Source organism: Aythya ferina, assembly GCF_964211825.1.
Source record: "Aythya ferina genome assembly, chromosome: 3".
In the NCBI taxonomy this organism is placed as follows: Eukaryota; Metazoa; Chordata; class Aves; order Anseriformes; family Anatidae; genus Aythya; species Aythya ferina.
This window is the reverse complement of record NC_140298.1, coordinates 108,256,644-108,279,951: the sequence shown is the minus strand read 5'-3', so window position 1 is coordinate 108,279,951 and position 23,308 is coordinate 108,256,644. Positions and strand designations below refer to the sequence as shown.

Here is a 23,308-nt window from a genome sequence, read left to right as displayed (position 1 = left end):
TCTAGTGAAAGCAAAACTATGCTAGGAGGGAGGTTGTCTTCCAAAATCATCTGTGGGCTTTATCTGTAGTGCCTTGCAAGGCTATCACTGCACAATATCTAGTTTTAATTGATTACATAATTATCTGCATTGACACGTACTATAAAATTAGCCATTGTAATTGCTACATTAATAAATACCAATGCAACTAAAAGTGCTTCCAGTCCAAAAAAAGGTCTAAGAAGAGAGGCAGAGATGTAGTCAACACGGACACACAAAATACTGGTAACTGGAGCCTGAAAACAAATGGGGAAAAAAAGCATGAAAGCAAATTCAGCAATTGTTCCTTACTTTTAATCAGTTCTTAGGTATTTGGTATTGGCAACAAGAACAGGAATCACGTAGCCAGAACTCATGTATCTTGCAATCGGATTTTAGCTGTCCCCTGGTATGATCAGTTTGACAGGAAGGAGCAAAACAGTGAATTCCCTTCAAAGAAAGCTGTGAAGAGTCATGAGTTTGCATACAGGTGTGTAATTCCTAAGCAAGGAATAACAGTAATTCTAGGATATATCCTTCCAACCTAAAGGGGATACAAACATCTAGAAATAACTTCGTAATTCAGTATGCTTCTATTGAAAAATGTTGACAAGGTCCATATAAAATTCCAGTTAATGAGTCACAAATTTTTATTATTTTTTTTTTTTATACTCACTTTGTGGTAAACTGTAGTGATGATTTACACTTATGCCTATACTGCTGTTTCTCTGGTCTACAGGGAAATTCTATTTAAAACTGAGTACTCAGTTCTGGGCTATCAGTGCAACCAGACAGCTGAACTTCACAACTTCTCATACAGGTGTATTTCACACCAAACTCCCCTGAAAATATTTCATACATATTTCTGCAAAATGGCAACCGTATTATCTAGTCTGAATTTCCTTGTGTTGATTACTTTATCTTCCAGACCACATGTTTTTCTCATTTTGTTTTGTTTGTGCTTGAATATACAATTAAGATAGCTAGCTAATTCTCATGCCAAGTAGCGGTAAGTCATCTCAATTCAGCAATCAATAGGTTTGTCGGTGAAAAGAAACCATTCCTATGAGCTTTAATTAAACATGAGAAGATGGAAATTTACTCTCATTTAAGAGAAATAGAGTTGATATCCCAAGGTACTGGAAACATTCAGACTATGATTAGTGGAAACCTGACTGGAATCTCAACTAGTGTCTACATGATGATAAAAACTGTATTTAAGTTTGTAACTAACTGAGTTCTGTGGGTTCTCCACAGCTCAGAACCATGTTAAAACACCTCAGATTTCACTGCCTGCATAACTACAGCTACTCAGAGCAGAATGCGTTACAGTGGTAATTGTGATTTGCCATGTCAAATACCAGAAGCACATGGAGCACAATGACGTGCAATGCATGGCTGGGAGAGCTATGTTCCAGACTAATTGGGATCCTTTAATTTTTGGAGCATTCATACCCATTTACAGTGACTCACAAGAGCCCATCTGGGAAGCTTTGGAAGTACATATCATTCAGGTAATTTTCTGAAGATCTGGTGAGTTCACTGGGGTGGAGGGAGCAGAATGGGTGTGATGCTAAGGCATGGAGCCACAGACGTCATATTGGGGTCAAGGGACTCATTCAGAACTCTAAGTTCCCATTTATGCCTTACAAAACACAAAAGCTGTTTTCAGCCCCAGGTCTTGTGTGCAAGGGAGATATTGGAAGCAGACTTTGATATTAGAGAAAAACACTTCCATGTTTTAAAACAAAATACTTTACATTACTTCTATGACTTCATGTTAGTTTACTCCAGTGCTGAAATGAAATGCCCTGGTTTCAAAGGTTCCTTCAGGAAGCAGGAAGCCTATAATATCAAACAGCTTTTTATTCATTTATTTATTTTAAACAAACAAATGCTTCTAGACCAAGAAATTGACAAACTAAAGTCCCTGAAAGACCTTAGGTCACTTTGTCTCAGAAAACAAAAAGACACATTCTTACCAGTCTTCAGAACAAGTTTTAGGATGACCCAGTTTTCTAAATCAGAGCTATTGAAGGCCTAAAATATGGCCGGTCAAAGCTTAACTGTAGACTACAGACCTACAGTGTAGATCTAAAGTACATACATGATGAAAGCCTAGCCATGTATACCATACTATAATGTGCATTGTATGATACTTAGAAGTCAAAGAACCCTCTTCCCAAACCATTCTGTAGGTAGGGGAAAAACAAACAAACAAACAAACAAAAAAAACCATAAACTTACTTCAAATAAGTAAAATGAAGAAACGAAGGGCATTATTTATATTTTGACCAATAAAAAATTACCAGAGACACAAAGGGTAACCTCAAGCAAGTAAGTGAACCATTTGTATTTTGATTGTATCTATCAATATAGAGAGTTTAAACGCTCTATTCATTTTGTTTAGATCGCAAGAGAATGAAGTATCTCTTTAAAAAGTACATTCGACATCACTAATCCCTCACTCCACTCCACAGTCCTTATGGGTTCACACTAGTTTTGTGAACAGACTTCCTCGGAATGAGAAGTAAAGCACTGAGATGGTATGGAAGGGCTAGGAGACGGGATAAAGAAGGACAAAATACTTGACTTTTATAACAGGTTGGATAAAGGTAGTGAACCACTGATCAGTCCTGAAAACTGCTCTATGGATTACTGTAATACTGTTAAAATAAATACCGTTACAAGAAATAGTAAATCTGAATGCCTTAACAGATATGGGACTTGGCTCTGACAGTGGATTTGTTGTGTTTGGACTTTTTTGAGGTCTTTCATATTATGTGTTAACAGCGGCTCCCTCCGTCATACCTTCACCACATTTTCTGTATTGCCCTTCAGGGAAATCATAACGGTATTCATTAATTCAGTGTTTTGCTACAGAAATAATTGCAGCATCCAAAATTCATTGTTTTGATTTATCTGAAGGAATCCAACACAGAGCAAAGGTAAGCTGTAATGGAACAAGGTTCCTTATAAAAATGCATGGTGTTTTTTGGAATCAGCGAGCTTCATTCAAAAAATAATAATAACTTTTTAAAAAGCAGTAAAAGTAATTTACATGATATTGTTGGAGAATTTACCCAGCCTGGCTTCTTTTACCAGGACAAGTTGGAAACTAGGGCATGAATGTACATGTGGAGATTTTAAGGCATTCCAGGTTGGATTTTCTTGCTCTGGCTGGACATACTCTTGTCAATGTTTTGGACTTCCAGTTACTTTAGAGTACCTTCAGGAACCATATACAACCACTGCACTACAGAACTATTCAATACTTAGCAAATACTTAGCAACAACTAGAGGTTTTGTCTAAACCTTCACACGCACACACATCTGCTGACTCTAAGCCTTGGAGATGCCTTTGGACAGTTGGACTGCTTTATGGACTACTGTGACCATTACTCCTTCCTCTCATTGAGGGGGTGTCAGCATATGCGACCAAATTGTTATCAGGAAAATTCACCCCAGAAGCCTAGACACTCCACAAGCTGCTATTTGGAGCAATTAAGATTTAGTTATTTAGATTTCATCTCTCAGAATTGCCTGACTTCCTCATTTTCTAGATTTAGATTCTCCAGAGATCATCTGGAGGATATGGGCCATTATGTGCTCTGCAACAGAAGCAAAAAAAAATATATTTTAGCCTTTAAAATTACCCACTACCCAGAATGGTGCAAAAAGAAAGGGATTTGTCTTTCTTCGCCCCCGGATCTGTTTTTCTAAGTTTTTCTAAGTTCAGGACCCTTACTTATTCTCAATGCTTATCCGTGCAGATTTAGTTTATAAGTAACTGCTGCCTTTAAATGACAGCTAGTATTGTGTATGTTCTTTACACTTCATGAGAGGAGCTCTCCAGACACCAGATCCAGCTTGCAGGACTGGATTTTAATGGAGCTCACACCAGACTTCCCAGCACTCAGGATAATAAACAACTTCAAGAGTTCAGTGCAGCTCTAAGCTCTTAAATAAGGATCAGGAATGAAAACTCCCATTAGCTTCAATGAGATTAGGATTTCAATCTGAAGTGACTCCATTCTACTTTTATAAAGGCTCTTAGTATCCAGTGGTCTGATTTATGGCCATATTTTCAGAAAAGTTCACTATGCTATGTGCCAGTCCTCTTCTGAAAATTACTGTTTTCCATTCTATTTTGCAGCTTAAATGAGAATTCATGTTTATTTACTATATTTTATTCTTCAATATGCTTGTTGATCTTTAAAGCTCTGCATACTAAAGAGAGATTTAAAAAGATGTTCAGTAAAATGACTTCCAGCCATTATTTTTCCTGGGATACGTGCAGAGAAAGAAATGCAGAAGGGCATGTTACCAGCATCCTCCCCTTCCCCGAATCATTCAAAGTCAGCTTCAAAGTTAACACTGCCTTCAGGGTTTGTTTGATTTTGTTTTTATGTGTAAGGAGCATCCTTAGCCTTTGTTTTAAAATTCATACAGCACAATCTCAGCTTCTGTTTGAAACATATAATAAGCCTCTTATGTGGTTTTCTAGTAGGCCTACATTTTGGCACAGCACCTGACTATTCATTTTTATATGGAGAAGGAGGAGGAGGAACAACGGCAAAAGCAGTTTGCATGGAAGACATCCAGGCAGCAAGACCATGCCTTTAAAAAAAAAAACAACAAAAACAACAAGAACACAATAACAAACAAACAAAAAGTTCTGTATGAAAAGCAGTTGTGATCTCTTTTGTTTTTAAAGTCATCAGAACTCAATACAGCTTTGGAGCACTAAACACATAGTTCAGCCTAAAAAGTTCTCCCCTGTGATAATGTTGGACTGCAAATACATGTGCTTTGTGCTTTTCAGCATACTTTACACTCCCTCTTTTGGCTTCTGCTATATTAATTTTCCTTTCACTGCACTTCTAGTGAAAGAGGTTTTTTTTGTTTGTTTTTTCCTCTTGTTTTTGTTTGTTTTTTTTTTCCTCTTTAGGAGCATTTATTTCTAACAATTTTACTGTAATTGTCTTAAAAGTGTGGATTTTAAGTGTTTGAGAAATGCATTAAGAATCTTCACTTAGCAGACCATTCTACAACCCTCCCACAAAGCAAAACTTTCACTGATGCAAATACAGTTCCTTGTACTTCTTTCTAGCCTCTTCCTTACTTAAAAGAGTTTGTAATGCTCCTGAACCAGAGCTATTCTTTACCTGTTTGCATCTACTGCTATCTCTAATTGGTTCTAATGTAACAATAATGGTTTTACTATCCCATAGCAATTAAAAAAATCCAATAATACAGTGGTACTAGTAACTTGTTTAAGGATTTTTAGAGTCATGTTTACAAGAAAGAAATACATACAATGTTTTCTGAGTTGCAGGTAAAATCAGGTGGTGCATCTGCCCTACTGTCCAAGATACTACCATATTGCCCAGGACTGTAAGCACTACAGATGCAGACTTCTGTAAAGTAGCAACAGCATGGACTAAAATCGTTGTATGAGTAGACACATATTTAGAATCTGCCTGATTTCAAATCATGCTGTAGTTCTTTAGCAACACAGGATTATTAGTATAATATACCTAAAAATTACTCCTATTACAGGAAGAACTTCAGTGGCCAAACAGTATTCATAAAGCCAGCACACCTCTTCCAGTTAAAAGACATGATCCCAGGAAAATCAGCTTTTACCAGAGGAACTCCATCTACGTTTGGGGCATCTGCAAACACAGCCGTGTTGTTCTGGAATCCCACTTCTTCAAATGCACTGAAAGCCTAAAATGCAGCTCTAACCTAACATTTTGAGGAGCAGTGTGCCATCTTTAGAAGGATCACAGAATCACAGAATCACAGAATTGTCTAGGTTGGAAGAGACCTCAAGATCATCAAGTCCAACCTCTGACCTAACACTAACAAGTCCTCCACTGAACCATATCGCTAAGTTCAACATCTAAACATCTTTTAAAGACCTCCAGGGATGGTGACTCCACCACTTCCCTGGGCAGCCCATTCCAATGCCTAACAGCCCTCTCAGTAAAGAAGTTCTTCCTAATATCCAACCTAAAATATCCCTGGCGCAACTTTAGTCCGTTCTCCCTTGTCCTGTCACCAGGCACATGAGAATAGACCAACCCGTCTTGAAAATCTGGATAGAGAAGAAGAGGATGCAAACATATGCGCTTACATATCAATGGATTTTTTGAGATTCTTTTTTCTTCCTAGAGATATTAAAATGAGTGACTAGGAATCAATTCCCTTCAAGGCAGGAAATGTGAGACAGAAGCCAAAAATATGACAGACCATTTGACTGTAATTAATCAAATGGCTTTACTATATTTATTCAGTTAAATGTTATCTATAAAACCCCAAAACATAGCTAAATAATAGACGTGCAATAAAGTCACAAAGCAACTCACTTTATTTAATGCTAGCATTATACTACAATTCTCAACCTTACCCTTCCAGTTAAAGCACTATTGGTGCTTGTTTCTGTAATTAATCCAGAAAATATGCTTCTCATGTTCAGTGACCCAGTTCCAACAAGTATCACAATATAGAAGCCTATTTTCCACTTAATAAACACGCATAATTCCTGTGAACATTAGTACTGATTATGCACCCTTGCACACTCTAGGGCATATTCATCTAAATCCAGTGAATTCAAAAGATCTGAAGCAAAATGTATTTGGCCCTCTAGACTGCAAGAAACCCTAAAGAATGATGGGAATATTCCAGCATGCTTTATTGGTATATTTTATTTTAATGAGAATTTTGTATACTAATTCCTTCAGCTCTCTGCCCACAATGCTAATGATGTTTTACGTAAGGTAAAAGAATTAAAGAATTTTTAGGATAGGAAAAAAAGCAATTGAACAGAACAAACAAGGATTTAGCTTAATGCTTAGAATATTCACTGTGGAGATGGAAACTGCAGGATCCAGACTGTCCCATGGACCCACTGAGCTACTTACCACTATTTCCTGCAGCAAAAGAGGTTGATTGGGGCATTGCCAGCAGACCAGAAGGACCTATCTCATCAGCAGAGCAGTTACAGAGGGTGAGTAGTACAGATTCAAGCTCCTTACAGGGACACGATAATTGATTCTGGGTTTCCTACAGCTTGATGAGTACTTAAAGCACTGTGGTAACGACAAGGTATTCACATTATCTTCCTTACTAAAGAGAGAAAGTAAAAGGACTCCAGTCACCTGATTTTGCTTTGACTCCTAATGTCCTAGATATTTCTCTGCAGGAGAGGTTTCAAGAATACCACTCCCATATGGAAACAGATGCGTATACCCTGGAGAAATGTGGAATTCAATACAAATTCCTGTCTTGATCATTACCTTGTGGCTTTGCACTGGCACATTTCTTTACAACATGCTGCTTTGATTTTTACTTTTTTTTTTTTTTTTTTTTTTTAATAGTATCCACAAATTCTCCCCACTCCCATGTTCTGTGTAGACAGTCGGGGCAGCTAATATTGTGTTTCAACATGTAGGTCTCCTTGTGGCTCTGGGACTCTAATATACAAACAAGTCTTTAGTAAATGAATTTAAAAACTGTACAAGCCCTCCAGTCATTCAGCACCATGGATTCACACGAGGCATAATAGCTCATCACAGATTCCACATCCCAAAAAGAATCTGTGCATCCAAAAATGTATGATTAAGTTTTACCAAACCTCTGAGACTGCAAGCAATATGCAGCAGTATAAAGTATATTTCCTCCTATTTACTGTTTATTTAAAAGAGTGTTCTTGATTAAATATTCTTATATGCACTTCCACTAAAAGTGCTGCAAATAATTTTACTGTAGAGTCCATATTGTACAACTGCTATTTATTTTAAGCATTGCATGATTTGTATTCCTAATGGAAATTTCAATAGCAAACGGTTCCAAGCCAAGCTAGAGTAATTCTCCCTGTTAGTCAATATAGTCTTCATCTACATCAGTAAACAGCACAGTACAATTGACGCAAATGCGTAGGGTGGAAGAGTTAGTGTTGAGGACCATCCACATCACACATGTTCTGGATGTTTTAATTCAGACCAGGTCTAGTTTGGACCCATGGAGTAAGTGCTTATTAGCTGGCATTAGAAACAGTAATACATTAGGTGTGATTCCAGGACACATCTTCCAGATAAGTTTCCTCCACAACAATGTAGTTTGTGCACTCCAAGTTTGTGCACCCCACTCTGTAATTATGCCAGTAGAGTAGTAACTAGAAACATTCAAGAAATTAACCGAAAAACAATGCTCTTGAGAAACCTAAAATGTGTTTATTCTTTAAGTTGAGGATATTTTCTATTATGTCTGAGTAAAAGAAAAGCATTCTTTGTATCTTACTAAGATGACCAACACCCTTCAACCCACATGAAAGTGTACCACACAACTCCCTTGAACAAATAAACATTATCATTTAAAGACAATGTAAATCTGAACTGAAAAACGTAGTTCTTTCTTTTCCAAGTATATTTGTTTACAGAAATCTTCTCTGATAAAATTCAGTTCAGACCAAGAACTAAAATGTCATCTCTCCCAACCGTAAGTTCATGCAGAGAAATTATTAATAAATACTAACTTCATACATTTTTACCCCACATATGCATTAAACGAACTGAAATGCTGTAAATGTAATAATCGTGATTTGGGTCTCCTTCTGGTGGCTTCTCCTGGAAAGATCAAATGTCAAATCTGGGGTTTTGTCTGCAGCCAGGGCAAGCAGAACATCCTGTGGACAAGAAGTCGCCGCCACTGACAACACTCAGACCATTAATTTCTCAGACAGCCGAGGGCCATTATTTTAGAAGCATTTCAGTGACAGAAGGAGAAGTAAAGCTCTGGATTTACTACAGCTAATCGTATTTCTCTTCTGCAAAATTAGTATTTTGCCCTGTATATAGACATTATATATAGAACAACTATAAACTGGACCAAATATACAACAGCAACATTACAGAGCAGATCTCAAAAAACATAACCACAAAAGCACAGGAGACAATCTTATTTGGTGTGCATTTCCAAAAATTTACGAGGCCATAAAACTAAAAGCCAGATACTGCGGTTCAGTAAGACTACAGAGATGTCTCCAGATTTCAGTACTTCTATACTCTTCGTTTTACATTTTGCAGTACCATTTTGTAAACTTAATCCTGAATTTACTCTCTGATACTTCCTCCATGAGTAAAGTATCTCGTGAATTATCTGCAAACACTTCAAAACAGCCTTTTGAAGGGAGGAAGTCCTAACAGCTTCGAGCTATTTTCAGATGATAGCTTCCCCCACAATACATAATGTCATTGAAAAAAAATCACTTTATTACAATTTATTACAAAAGAATCTGTGATTCTCTGTGATTCTGTAATTTGCCAAAAAGAAAATAATGATTTCAAGGAGTTAAACACTTGACATACTTTATTTGGAATATTTTGTAAAGACTATTAACTTTCCTCAGAAACACGTCAGAGAAATGATTAGGTGTCTAATCCTGTGGCTGTACACTGAGTACTATTTAAAATAGAAGCTATAAATTATCAGTCAATAACAAGCACAATACCTGAGGCAGTAAAAATTATTTCATCTGAAAATAACAGTTATTACAAAGGCAGTCTTTTTTAAGAAAAAGATTGTCAGGTAACATCTCTAGTCATAAATATTAAAACAAAAAGACAGAGGCTTACTTATATAAACTGTAGTTAGCAGTTTTTGTGACCACTCATTAGAAATTACAAGGGGCTAGGTGATGATTCACAGAGTGATCTGGTTCTACACTGAAGAAATTGAGGATAGGACTGTAGTATGCATTTAAGGGAAAAGACAGATAGTCCCACTTGTCTGCAGAAATTGTCAGTGTGCTCAGTATTAACACATTTGAAAGGCTTTTTAAATTTTTATTGGGCCTCACGTATTTATGAACTGTTTCTGATCCTAGTGTTCATCATCACCATCCAGTATTCCCCCTAATTAAAATTACTTTGAAGTCTCTGACCTTTAGGCAGACACTCGATTCTGAATTAAAATATAATTATCTTTGTAACATGAATACACTTCTCATGCTGCCCCCATGCACTTCTTTTTACAGAATAAATACATACTAAATGTAAGGAAAAGACTACATTGGACATGATAAAATAATGAAGAATAAAAAGAAAATAAACTGAACAGCAGCATGCCTTTCCTTTCATATCTATCAAGGGCAAAGAAACAGTAGAGAAAAAAGAAAGGTAGTACTCAAAATCTAGAGAAGGAAATCCTTTGTACACAGTGCATAATTTATCTGCAGAGGACATACCGCCATGAAGCCTCGCTACTTTTGTTTGAAACCAAAAGAAATATAGTCTTTTATATGAGTAGGTCCAGGGTTTGTATTCCAGTGGTATTAAATACGTAAAGTATGGCTTATTGAATAGGGCTGCAACCTCTTACTGAAGGTGAAAAAGGCTCATAAATTACAGAGTGAAGAGACTGTATTTCTTTGAGTAAACCACGTATTTTTTCCTTAAACTTTTGGTACTGGTCACTGTAGCTATCAGAAGTGCTAGTTCAATGAGGGCAGCACTTCCCATTTACCTCCCTGTATCCAGCATTGCTTCTCCTAATGAAGGATTCCTTAGTTTAAATGAAGGACAGCTCTTGACCATGTGTTTGCTTTGTATTACTTTGTAAACTTTTTGAAGGCCAAACAGAAGAAACTTAATAATAACTTACTTTCACGTAGAGCTGCTGAAACTCCTCAAGGTTCAGTCTTCCACTTGGACAGTCCTTTAGAAAGCCTTTGTACCACTGTTTTAGCTCGTGTTCATTGAACTCCGTGCTCTTCACCAGATCTTCCATAACTTCAGGGGCCAGCTTGCTATTTTGTTTCCCCATTCTGCCTTAAGAAGAAATAAATTAATACAATTAGCCAAGTTGCTGTGATCATTTTAAACTTGATTAGCGGCAAAGCTCGAACGCATCACTTGTTTTGCACTCACTGCTGCTTTTAGTCAAAACATAACTTTACAGATTCCCTAGTGAACAGGAACCTAAGCTATGCCTGAACGTTAGAGGCTGAAATGGTGAAAAATACATCTTTCACCCACATATCTCAAGGCCTGGAGAAAGACTGCTCATTTGCCTTTAAATTAATGTTGAAAATAAATCTCTTCTGTCTTTAATAATAGTATCATCTAAGTGAAAGATTTATTTTCTTTTGACTTTGATGGTAGGGTATTTTCCTTCCGTTGGAAAGTACTACTCCATTTCACCATAGTGCTAGTATCACGTTGAAAAGCTGCCTCTCATTTTTAGTGATTTCTGTAATTTCTGGCTTTTCTTCACACTAGGGATGAAAAAAGATGACTTCACTTCTTTTTTCTTTTTAATTTAACAAAAAATTTTCACACATTCAGGGATGCCCACAGAATTCCTCTTTATTTTTCTCTTGAAAATCTCTCTGGTATGACACTCATGTTAGCAGCTGTTCCTCACAGGTGCAGGGTTATGGACAGAGAGGTTTATAACATAAACCACTGGATGCTCCACACACTGGTTTATCACCACTGTTAACTCCAGAGATATCCATGACATATATCTTACATATATCTTACAGACATACTAGTAAATATTACACATAAAACATACAGACACAAAATACTCATTTGTGTGTATGTACATACAGAACTTTCAGTGCTATTGACACTGGCCTTTCAATTGAGGTATCTTTTAAGAAATCCTTTCCTTTAACCTGTTCCAGTACTACTGTACTACAGTTTGTTCACGACAGGAGATGTCTTTCAGTTATTTTTTAATCAGATGACACACAGTACTTAACTTGTCCTGTACAGCACTGCAAAGAGATGAATAATTTCTTTCCTGAGCCAAGCTTGGCATTTCCATTTTTATCTTCCAGTATAGCATCTGCCTCTAATGACAGAACCACATTGAATGCATTGATTTCTAATCCATATGACCACCCATTCCTGATATTAATCTATTGCTTTTGGCATCTTCCCCTATTACTAAATTTAGTTTCTTTCTCCTCAGAAGGAGATATTTTGTTCTGTTCCAGAGAATCAATATATTTATAAAACTCCCTTTACAGGAACCATCTTTGAGCAGGCGCAAAGTTTCCCATTCCTCTTGGTTTATCCATAACCAACATAACCACCAGTGCCATGCTACCAGTGTCACCAGGTCTCATCCCGAAACACCACATGGCCACCAAAGGGGAGTCTTTGGTGACATCCCTGCCTGGTCTGTCCTCATCCCCTCCACAGCATCCCCTCCCACAGGATGGTCAGGGTTGCCGGGACATCCCTGCCAAGGCCGTTCAGTTGCACAAACACCCGTAATACTGAGAAGGGGGGTGGCTTTCTACAAAGCATTCAGCTGGTACGAAATTGAGAAATTCAGTCTTTGGACAGTGAAAAGTGCTACAACCCATCAAGGTAGAAACTCCAATTAGAGATATCTTTGGGACCTTGGCTACTAGATGAGCAACTGAAGGTAGACCTGGTCCACAATCTTTTGGCGTGCTTCCAGCAAGCAGATGTTTTTTCCCCATACTTTGCACCTCCTTCCTCTTCCAGCCCTGCAAGATGCTTCAGCACTTTCTTGCTCCTGGCCTTGCATCTTCTCTGAACTACAGGAACCCTACTACATGGACTCACAGAGCTGCTACTTAAGGGCAGCAGACTGCTTGTGCCAAACTCGCTTTGGATATTTGCCAATCTCCCATCCACACATTTTGGTAAACTCAGCCATATTGGAGAGTTTGACCTTTCAGTTAATTACCACAGGCCTACCTGTATGTGCAGATGCCTAGAAATTAGCTGTCTTGTTAAAGGGTGGGTATGTAATTTATAGTATTTAGAACAATTGTCCCAGCCTTAGCTTTGAAGTCCCCATCCTCTTGTGTATGAGATTGACCTAATTTGACATAATCTGAATTTTAATCCCACAGAGACTAAAGTACAGTAATTCCAGTTCAGATTACTTTTAAGTGAAACAACAGATTGTTTCATTTGTTTTAATCTTTAAGGGGCCTGTTTGCTCCCCCCTCCTTTTTTTTTTCTTTTTCTCCTTTAAACTATGTGACCCCTTGCAGTCTTAAGGTGCTTTGCTTAGGATCCAGAGGACCATTAAAGATTCTCAGCAATTACGGTAACTACCTTAGGCAGATTCACAAGGCATCTTCTAGCTCTCTTAATTTAGCCAAGTGTGCTTTTACTTGACTCTTTTCACCTGGATCCTTACCTCCATTAATATTTTCTCAACAGCACTTACACATGAAGAAAAAAAAAAAAAAAAAAGCATTTTCGATGGGCAAAGATCAGGTGTTTTAAGATCAGGTGTTTTTCACTAGCAAATTTTCTGTTACTGTTAACGTAAAAGTAACTTTTCTGCATTTATTTTGCTAGCTTTACAGCCCTTGGACCCGGTACTAAACAGACAGACCTGTGAATCAGCACCATCTTCTGAAGTTAACTTTATTATTACTGGTAATGTGGTCATAAAACACCATAGAAAAAGAGTGGGTCTGCACATATGTAAGAATACCTGAATATAGAGCTGAACAAAAATCCATACATAAAACCTTTCCTATCATCAGATTCAAAGAAATGAGACCCAGCTTTTCTGCCTCTGTGATGCAGGTCCCTTGTTTTGGTAAGCTGCTTGCTCAAGCCACAAGTTGTTCAATAAATCCTAAACACCTTCCAGCCATCTCTAATGCTCCTCAACATTTAATATCCTCTACTAAATCAATGAAAACCATGGCTAAGATCTTAATAAACACTTTCAGAAACTGTTCCACAGAAACAACCAGTACTTGAGGAAGGTATAATTTGGGACTGGTGGGTTCTGTATTTGTATTTGCAGCTCCAGCACAGCATGGCCCATACTCTGCCTTGTTCTGTTTGAAATGAGGGACTGAACAAGCTGACCAAGCCAGTCACAATGTCTTCCTGTAATTAGAGGCACCCATTCTTCCTTCTCTCTCTCTTTTTTTTTTTTCCCCTTCAGAATTGAATTATAATCTGCAAGAAAGCTCAAGAGTCTCATATAATTATCAAATATAAACTCACACTTCTGGCTCTGGGAGATCCATCTTATTTGGGAATAAAAACTCAAATATACAGATTATCTAGTTAATCACATTCTAACATCTTCTAGAGTTTCATTGAATCTCTTATTATTATTGAAAAAGTACAATTACCCATTAGCAATGAGTAAGCCACTGCCAACACATTTAATTTTCTAAAATGAAAAACTTTTTAATTAACTTAGAATCATGGTTTCCCAAACATGTTTTTTTCCTTGTGAAAATCTATGAATATGCATTAGGAAAATACAGGAGAGAACAGCTGCACAATCACTAATTCTTCAAGAAGAGGAAAGGTCACTCTGCAAGCATTTCTTTGTTTAGAAAATTTTATTCTTTTAAACTCTAAATTTGCTTCCAACTTCCAAGCTTCCAACCATGCAATGTGACGATTCAAGCAGCGTTCTTCATCTTCTGTTGCATTTTCTGATTGGTAAAAAACAAGAAAGGAAAACAAAAAAAAGGCAACATGTTTCAACTCCAAACAAATGCTGGAGACAGATTCACAATAAACAAGGAACCAGCAAAGAGGGAGGCATTTAGCACGAGTAAAGGTGTCAAGTCTATTCCCGATGAGATTACTCTAGCAGGAGAACATTTTAATATTAGCAAGGGCAACACAATGCAGATTAGAGATCAAGAAAAATACTGAAACTGCGGAGTTGTGTCACAAGCAGCAACAGCAATAAAAGCTGAGCTTAAAAAACACATACTCTTAGCTAAAATGCTGCAAGCAAACATCAGCCACGCAGAGGAACAAGCTTCCCAGCAATGTTTGGTACTTCAGCTCTCATATAGCAACACCTTAGCTGCTGTTTCTACAGTAGGAGGGTCAGTTTTAAAAGCTGGAGTTTTATTAAACAGATTCCAAAACAGAAGCCTTGCGGGCTGTGTCAGCAGCTGGCAGGAACAACACGAGGACGTACACGGCTGTGCTCTGCACCACTGCAGCTCAGGATGGGCACTGCCAGCCAGCTCGAGCAAGGGGCTGCAGCAGCTGGAAGCTCCTCTCAAAGGACTCAGAAGCATGGCTTAGCAAACTGCTTTTATATGATTTACTAGGGGCTTTGGAGACAACAGGGATTAAGTCATGTGCAGCAAGAGGATGACGGTTCCTCCAGTTTTAAAACCATACCTGCTCTTCAAGTTTTTTCCTGATAAATCTTTTGCTTTATATGTTTCCTGCAATGCTACCGTGTGTCCCACACGAGCTTCAGGTGTTTCAAAAGCTCTCTGCTCTCCACATGGACATCATCCAAATCTCTTGGCCAACTGAAGGTGTTTTTTCCCCTGGAATATTTTACAGCTGTTCCTACACAGGTTTATCAGGTCTGTATCTCCCACTTGGCTTGCCAGTACTAAACTAGCAGTGTGGGGTCAGTCTTACAAATAGAATTTAGAATTTTATTCAAGACCTAAGCAGAAAAAAAAATAAACGTGAATAGCAAAACATGACTTACGGAAGCTCCTTTGCTGTTTAGTTATTTCAAAACATCCCCAAACTGTTGCTAACAGTTCCAGTCCCACCTGCTTCCTCTCTTTCCCCTCCTCTCCCTTTGGCCTCCTCGGCAAGTTTTCAATTTTCAAAGGGACCAAGTGCAAACAAAAATAACTGTCCATTTCTGTGGAAGAGTAAACTGAGTGCTGCTAAAGACATGACATTTGTGCTGAAAAGGACCCAAACTCCTTTGAATAGACAGCATCAGCAATGTCCAGTCATGTCTCCAAAAATCCTGTTTTGTTCCTTTTTGCTCCCTTTGCTTAAATCGAGTTGTATAAAGCTATTTTCTGTCTAAGTTGCATTAGGAAGAGTGTTGCCAGCAGTTTGAGAAGAGTGATCCTTCTCTGCTAAGCACCAGTGATAGGCACCTGGAGTGCTGGGTCCAGTGCTGGGCTTCCAGGACAAGGGAGACCTGAACATACCAGAGAGAGACCAGTGAAGGGCCGTGGAGGTGATTAGATTAGGAGAGTGGAGCATGTGTCGTACATGGAGAGGCTGAGAGTGCTGGGGATGTTCAGCCTGGAGTACAGAAGGTTTGGGGGGGGATCGTATCAGTGTATATAAATTCCAAGTGGGAATTTAAAGTAAAGAAGACAGAGACGGGCTCTTCTCAGGGGTGCCCAGCGAGACAAGAAGCAATGGGCACAAACTGCAATTCAGGAAAATCTGTCTGGATGCATGAAAACACTTTTTTACTCTGCCACTGATCAAACACTGGTTGCCCAGAGAGGCTGTGGAGTCCCCACCCCAAGAGATATTCAATGCCCAGATGCAGACAGCCCTAAGCAACCTGCTCTCGCTGACCCTGTTTGAGAAGAGGGAAGAACCACAGATGCCCCGCAGCATCTGGGGAAACAATGAGAGGGAAATGGAGCAGTCATACCGCCTAACTTTTCATACCCACAGTAGGTACCCTCCATTGAAAGTAAAAGGTTTCATCCAAAGGATCATTTAGAGAATGACTGGGGTCACCTCCCTCCCCTCACTGACTCCAGAAGGAGTGCAGGCAGATTCACCCACGTCCCTGGGCACAGGCACCTGGTGTTAAGTGATGCTAAGCACTGGGACTGCCCCAACTTATCTCAGTGTATTTTGGCTGCTTTTGCACATGCTAGTGTTCCTGCTCCTGCTTTCCCAGTAATCCTGCTTGAGCTGAAAGCTGTAGTCAATCAACATCTCTGCAGCCACATGGGGCGTGTGCTTTAAATGAGTCCCCTTGCAAGGCACATGTTTTTTTTGCTCTTCCCTGGCTCTGGGAAACGGGAACGAGTTGTGTGGACTATGCCAGAAGCAAATGACAACATTCACTTTGCCAGCTCAGCTGTGCTGGCAGGCAGTCATTAGGTTGGAAGGAAAGCTGTGCTTCATCCCCACCCCTCTGCCCACTCCCAGCCCACAAGCTCCCACAGGAACGTGCTGACTCCTGGGGACTACATGTGAAATCCAGGCATTGAGCAGGCAAGTGTAGTGGGTGTCTTTGCAATCTTTGACATAATACAAATCTATAAACGGTACATTAAGCACCGTATAGCCTCCAACATACAGAGATATATAGGGGGAACAAAACCCAAAACAATTAAATGCTGGGGAAAGCACAGAACTATGCACATAATCGACAATAACAGAATAATTTTCTTGTTATTTTTGATCAGGCTGTTTATCAAATTTCCAGCTGTGTGCTGATAATAACTATAACTCCTGACAACTCCCAGCATTGTTCCTTTCTCCTCGGGCTATTTCTAATACTTACAGCCTTTCCTCTGCTAATGTCAGCATGAAGGATAGAGAGAAGCAGGCTATCAAACTACAGGTGCTTCACTCCCTCAAATACACTTGTTCCACAGAAGAAGAAATCACAAAATCACAGAGTAATAGAATCATTAAGACCTCCAAGATCATCTGGTCCAATCATCCCGCTATGACCACTAAACTATGTCCCTAAGCACCACGTCCACCCTTTCCTTAAACACCCCCAGGGACAGTGACCCTACCACCTCCCTGGGCAACCTGTTCCAATGCCCGACTGCTCTTTCTGAGAAGAAATGTCTCCTAAATTCCAACCTGAACCTCCCCTGGTGCAACTTGAGGCCATTCCCTCTAGTCCTATCACTAGTTACCCGTGAGAAGATGCTGACCCCCAGCTCCCCACTGCTCAGCGCCCTCCTCCTACTCCTCTGAACCATGAACTCATGGATCCTAACGCACTGCAGCTCCACACCTGCACTTTGCCAGCAGGGAGAAAGAGCTGATACAGCCAGCAGGAGTGGAGGATGAATGCAATCCACTTCTCAATGTTACTGTTGGGGCAAAAAAGGCAGACAAGGAGCAACACTCCAGGCAGTGGCAGAGGGCCCAGACACAGCAGAAGCCCAACAGGGACAGGCTGTGCAGAGCTCTCCCCTTTATATAGTACTTAACCCTATATTCTGGAATTTTCACCACATTTATACTGTTCTTTGCACCAGAAAAACAGAAAGTCCATCAGTAGAGGAAAAAAAATTCAGAATTTTTGTGTACAACCCCATACTGAAATTAGGAACAGTCGTAATTTGCTGCTGATAACAAATGATGAAATAAGGGTGAAGCAAACAGGCTAGGTTCTGATGGTATTACACTACAGTAAAATCTGGAATAAATCCAATGATTTCATATTACTCTACTGGTTTTACCAAAGATCAGATTCAGGTCTGCAATCTCTCTGCGTAAAAGAACTGGGGGAAAATAGAGAGTAATGTCATTAAGGGATGCAATTATCCAACTGAATTGAATAATAAATGGAGAGAAGAGGTTTAAGCAAAATAAAAGAGATATATTTTTAAATGTTATTTGAAATGAGATGGATATTCAATTAGATTCAAGCAATAATAATAATAACAATAATAATAAACATTTGAAAGGTAAAAGCCACACAGGAGGATGCTTTAAAGTAACGGTATGTAGGGCTTTTTTTCTTCAGGTGTCTAGGAAACAGAATTTGGATTTATTTCATTAAAAGTGTGAAAATATTGTCTTTTGTTAAGTCTGAAATAAAACCAAATGGGAATTCTCTGCATTTTCAAATCGAGGCCAATACTAGAATCACCAGTAGCTCCACTGTTGATCCACCCCTGTGGGGCACATTAGGGCTATATTCAAAGCCCAACTCTGAATACATCAGGTTGTGTATAAACTAACCCGTAGGCACGTGATCTGAAGTACATCTCAGGGTCCTAATTCTGTCCCTTCTCCTAATTTGGATTAGGAAACTGCTTACAGCATGCCATAGCCTTCTTTCCTCCTTTACTGGTGGACATAGGAAGAAATACATAAATACATAAAGCTGAGACTTATCTGTGTTGTTCAACCAGACCCAAGAGCTCAGGAGAGCTTCCAGGCTCTAGCATTTAGCTCTAGCCTTGGAGAGACAGGGGCAAAATCTCCCTTTTGCTTGTTCTTTCTCTGTCTCAAACCACAAGGAGGAGGGTATCCATATTTCTACAGAAAGTTTTGGTTCTGGACAATCTTAAAAAAATTTCTGAAGAAATTTTTTTTTACTGAGCACTTCCTTCTTCACCCTTTTGTTTGGTTTTGTTGCATGCTATAACTTATATGGTAATTCTTTTGGTCATGCCCACTTTTAATTCTCCAATATTGAGACAGAATTTGGTGACCTATTTGAGATCTCCTAGACAATTTAGTGAATATTTTCTGAAGAGAACAATATGCTTGTTAACGCTGAGTGTCAAACACTTAAATGCATCAGTTGCCATCATTTTATTTTGCTATTGGCCCAGCCTCTATCAGCTGTGGTCACTAGTACATTACAAGGAGGCGTGAATTGAGGAAGAAGTATCATTTGTCAGCACTTGTATTTTTTTCTTAACAGGTCTATTCTCTCCATTTTTGTCTTCGTAAATAACAATATTAAAATGCACACAGAACATTTACTGTATCTTTTTGTAGTAATTCATATGCTAAACACCTTTCCAATAAACTTGAGTAACGGTTAGACTGATTATCCAGAATATTCCACCAGAAGAGCTTTCACTGCTCTGACAAGTTTGTTTTATGTCCTATGCCAAATAGAACTGTTTTTTGCTGATCTCACGGAGATTTTATTCTAGAATCTATCACTTCCAAAAGGCTTTCCCATGTGAGATGCCCTGAAAATCATAACTTCCTAGACATCATTAGGAGTGGCCACTGGAACAAATTGTGTTTCAGCACTGATCATTACTTTCCAACTCTTGCATTTCAAAAGAACTGCTTATGTGATTTCTAGGTATTTCAGAGACTTACTGACAATTAGTATTCCACCTCTTCTGGGACAGTTGTTTCAAACTTCTTTTTTTTTTGGGGGGCGGGGAGGGGCAAAATTAACAACGCATGCTTGAACATTATAGTTTCCCTGAGTGAATTCCAGCCTTCTTCTGGAACCATGGAATCACGTTTATGCAGACTGTAATTACACTTCTAATTTTGTTATGCCAAACTTGACCAGCAGTTCCTCTACCTGAAAAATAGCCTTCATGTAAATTTGTAGACCAGAGTTTATTCAAATGTTATTTTTCCTTTGGGCTTGGGGATAAGAGTTTTTAAGACTTCAGCCATTACTCATATTTACATGTAAGTACTTTCTCCATACCTGCTCCACAAACTAGCCAAATTCTCTAAACTGGAATATTTAGTAATAGGTACTCTTACTGCTCACCTTTCAGACTCATTGCAATTTGGGTTTTAACCCATCACATGTCTTTTAGGACCACATTTCTGAGTCACTGGGCTCTGCTTATGATACAAGCTTCATCCTTGATTTATATCCACATTCCTTATCGCAGCTTTTAAACAATACCACCTTACTTTCCTGCCAAGGTGGATTAATCACATTGAACATTAGTTGTTTAAAACATTAGTTGTCTTTGGTTCCTCTGCAGTCAATGGAGATGGCAAGACATCTTCACGGTGATTCACCCCATGCAGAGATAGATGTCTGAAAGAGTCAGGATGAATATATGTATGCCTATTTTAAGAGAGGATGAATCACCCTCTACAAGCATCTCTTTCTTTCTAACGGTTGTAGAGGCAGCCTTGTAAACCTGCTTAGATCTGAAACTGGATTTCTAAATGCTTCAAGTGAAGCAAGAAAGATCCCATCCCTCTCATCAACAGTGGAGAACCTAGAACCAAAATGTTATTCCTGATCTCACCAGGAGGTGCATACATTACTGAAGTTGATTGCTATTCCTCTGCATTACAACCTTTAATCAGGTGTAACTAATGCCATTACAAACACCATATGATGGTTTACCAAATACAAGCCCTCTCTTTTGTATTGTTATTTCCTCCTATCAAAACAGTGGAAAAATTAATTCTTTTCCACCCTTTCCAGGTTCCCCCAAAACAAAATGGCTGAACTGCAGAGAACATGCTGTTCAAGATGGTCTCTTTACCCTCTTGTCACTTTGTGCTTTTTCCTCAGTGTTGTTCTTATTGTCAATTAAAGTCCTGTCCTCAAAGAGTAAGAAGAATATTTATTATTAAATATAATTTCATTTGATAAAAAACTGAGCATCATAAAGCTATATAAAAATTTGGCCTTCTCCAACCCCTTTCTAATACCGAGCTCTCTCATTATCAACTGCAGCTCTGCCCAACAGTGCAAAAACTGTCTCATAGTGCTGGATGCACAGGGAGAAGCAGGTGTGGTGAGCACTGTATGGTCGTTGCAAGGAGTAACTGCAGCAAAATTAGTGCCTGGGTTAGTTCCTCTCTGTTCCCAACTCACAGGAACTCTCTCGAACTCTCTTTTTCACCTTTTTCTCACTCCCGTGCCCTGTGGTGACAACTACGACCGACAAAGGGACAACAGCATAGCGTCTACGAATAGGTTTGAAATGACTGAAATAAATGGAAGCTGATACATACATATAAGTTTTAAGTCTCTTACTTCCATTGTATTCCTCCATGAGAAGGAAACATCTAAAACTCTGGAGTTAGCTTGCTTTTGCACACACATCTCTGACCACTGTGAATAAGCTGACTTCAACTGATGATTTTGACTTGTGTGCTAAACAGCTACATTACTAAAAACCACATGACTATATTATGATAGATATTAACAGAAGTGGTTAGCAGGAAAGCAGATACAGCTTTTTATTTTCCTAAAAACCTTTCAGAGTCAAAACAAAGTGTTTATAACATTGTGGCTAGTGATCCATTGGTGCAACGCTCACCCCAAATACATTATAAACCAATCGTCAGAATTATCCCTTGTGACTGCTTCAGATGGAGCATGATTAAATGCAGAGGAAATACATTACTGAGATGATGAATCATAATTCTGCAGAATGAAATCAATGGCTTTACACTTTTGAGTTGGACACTGAGGGGCAGTCAGAAATGTTACTCATAGAAACAAGTGAGCAAATGAATCACATAAACAACTTGAACAGGAAAAAATATACTTCAAACCTGACCCTCGGTAACACTGACTATAAAAGAATCACGGAAGAAAACCTGAAAATGTTTTCTTCAGAAATAATTTTCATACAAGAAGTTCTTCATTGCTCTACTGTGAAACGTAAAGTTTTTTTTTTCCTTGCATTTGATTTTTACAGTTTGGAACATAATAGTGTAATTTATAGGTGTTTGACAGCTTATTTGAGACATTTTTCACTGTAATACTAAGAAGGCAGGTTGGTAACCATCTCATAGCAAAAAGAGGATGAAGTCATACTTTAGAGAGTATTGATTGGAATGACCTAAACCACACTGAACTGGATTCAGCTGCCCAGACAGAGTAGTATGACTGTTGGTATCTGCTAGCTCCTTGTGACGTCTCAAGACACATTTTAGATGGCACCAGACCCCTATGCTTAGCAGCTGAATCAGTTGAATGAGATCTTGCCCACTTACTTTAGACATCTACAAGTGCCCTGCTCTGTTTTGTCAAGAGAAAAATCTTCACAGAAAAAACACCTAAATTTGTTAAACAAGATTTATCAACAGGCTCACCCTCTGGAGACCTTCAACAATGCCTGCCTCCCCTGAATCTGTGCTTATGCTAGTAGGACGGCTTTGTTATATGCACCTGAAGGTGAGATGGAAAATAAGGTGTTCCTGGTCTAGCTGAATGAGCTGACATTTGCCTGCTATGCCATGTTAACCAAGAAGCTGTCAGCCGTCCCATTCACTCCCACTAGCATGTGTGCAAGCAGCTGAGAGTGCGTGGTCAGCCGTCATGTCAGCTGTGCCAGAGGGAGAGCTGCTAAGCACAGGGACCCCTGTTGTTTGTGCCTGTCCTTGCTAGTTTATAGCATAACATACAAGGGGTTCAAATCATACTTGAGATCTCCAAGTCATTTTTTAGCTTTGGCTAGTATCTTTGATGGACATGGGAGCAAAAAGGTCAAGGCTGGGAAAGCGTGAAGCTGAACTAGGACCTCTGGGATTGAATTTAAAAGTGTTCATTCTGTGTGATTTTAAAAAGTGAAACTTTTTAAACTTTGTGTGATTTTTAAAGTGAAACTTTATGAGTTTCACTTCCCAGAGCTGTCAATCCAATTTGTGTTATAAAGCACACTATTGATTCAAAATGTAAAAATGGCTATAATGAAGATTAAGAAAATAAGTTCTTTGGCATGGAGAATCTATGCTACATGGGCAAATCCAGAATCAAAAAGTAATAATGCACATAATCATTACCATCACCTAGTATTTCCTCATTAATCAGCGCATGCTATTTGAAATCAGACTGACAGATAATA

General features: G+C 38.8%; 1 protein-coding gene across 8 annotated transcripts in view; it reads right to left on the bottom strand.

The window, feature by feature from the left end:
- Positions 1-23,308, bottom strand: part of VSNL1 (visinin like 1) — an 88,229-nt gene that overhangs the window by 39,507 nt on the left and 25,414 nt on the right. For 4 of the 8 annotated variants that reach the window (XM_084512643.1, XM_084512638.1, XM_084512642.1 and 1 more), the window contains exon 2: positions 10,687-10,853. In XM_084512643.1, coding sequence (XP_084368769.1) covers positions 10,687-10,848 — 162 coding nt within the window. In that variant the 5' untranslated portion in view covers positions 10,849-10,853. The remainder of the gene's footprint in view (positions 1-10,686; positions 10,854-23,308) is intronic. The other 4 variants (XM_084512640.1, XM_084512641.1, XM_084512639.1 and 1 more) reach the window with 1 other exon arrangement.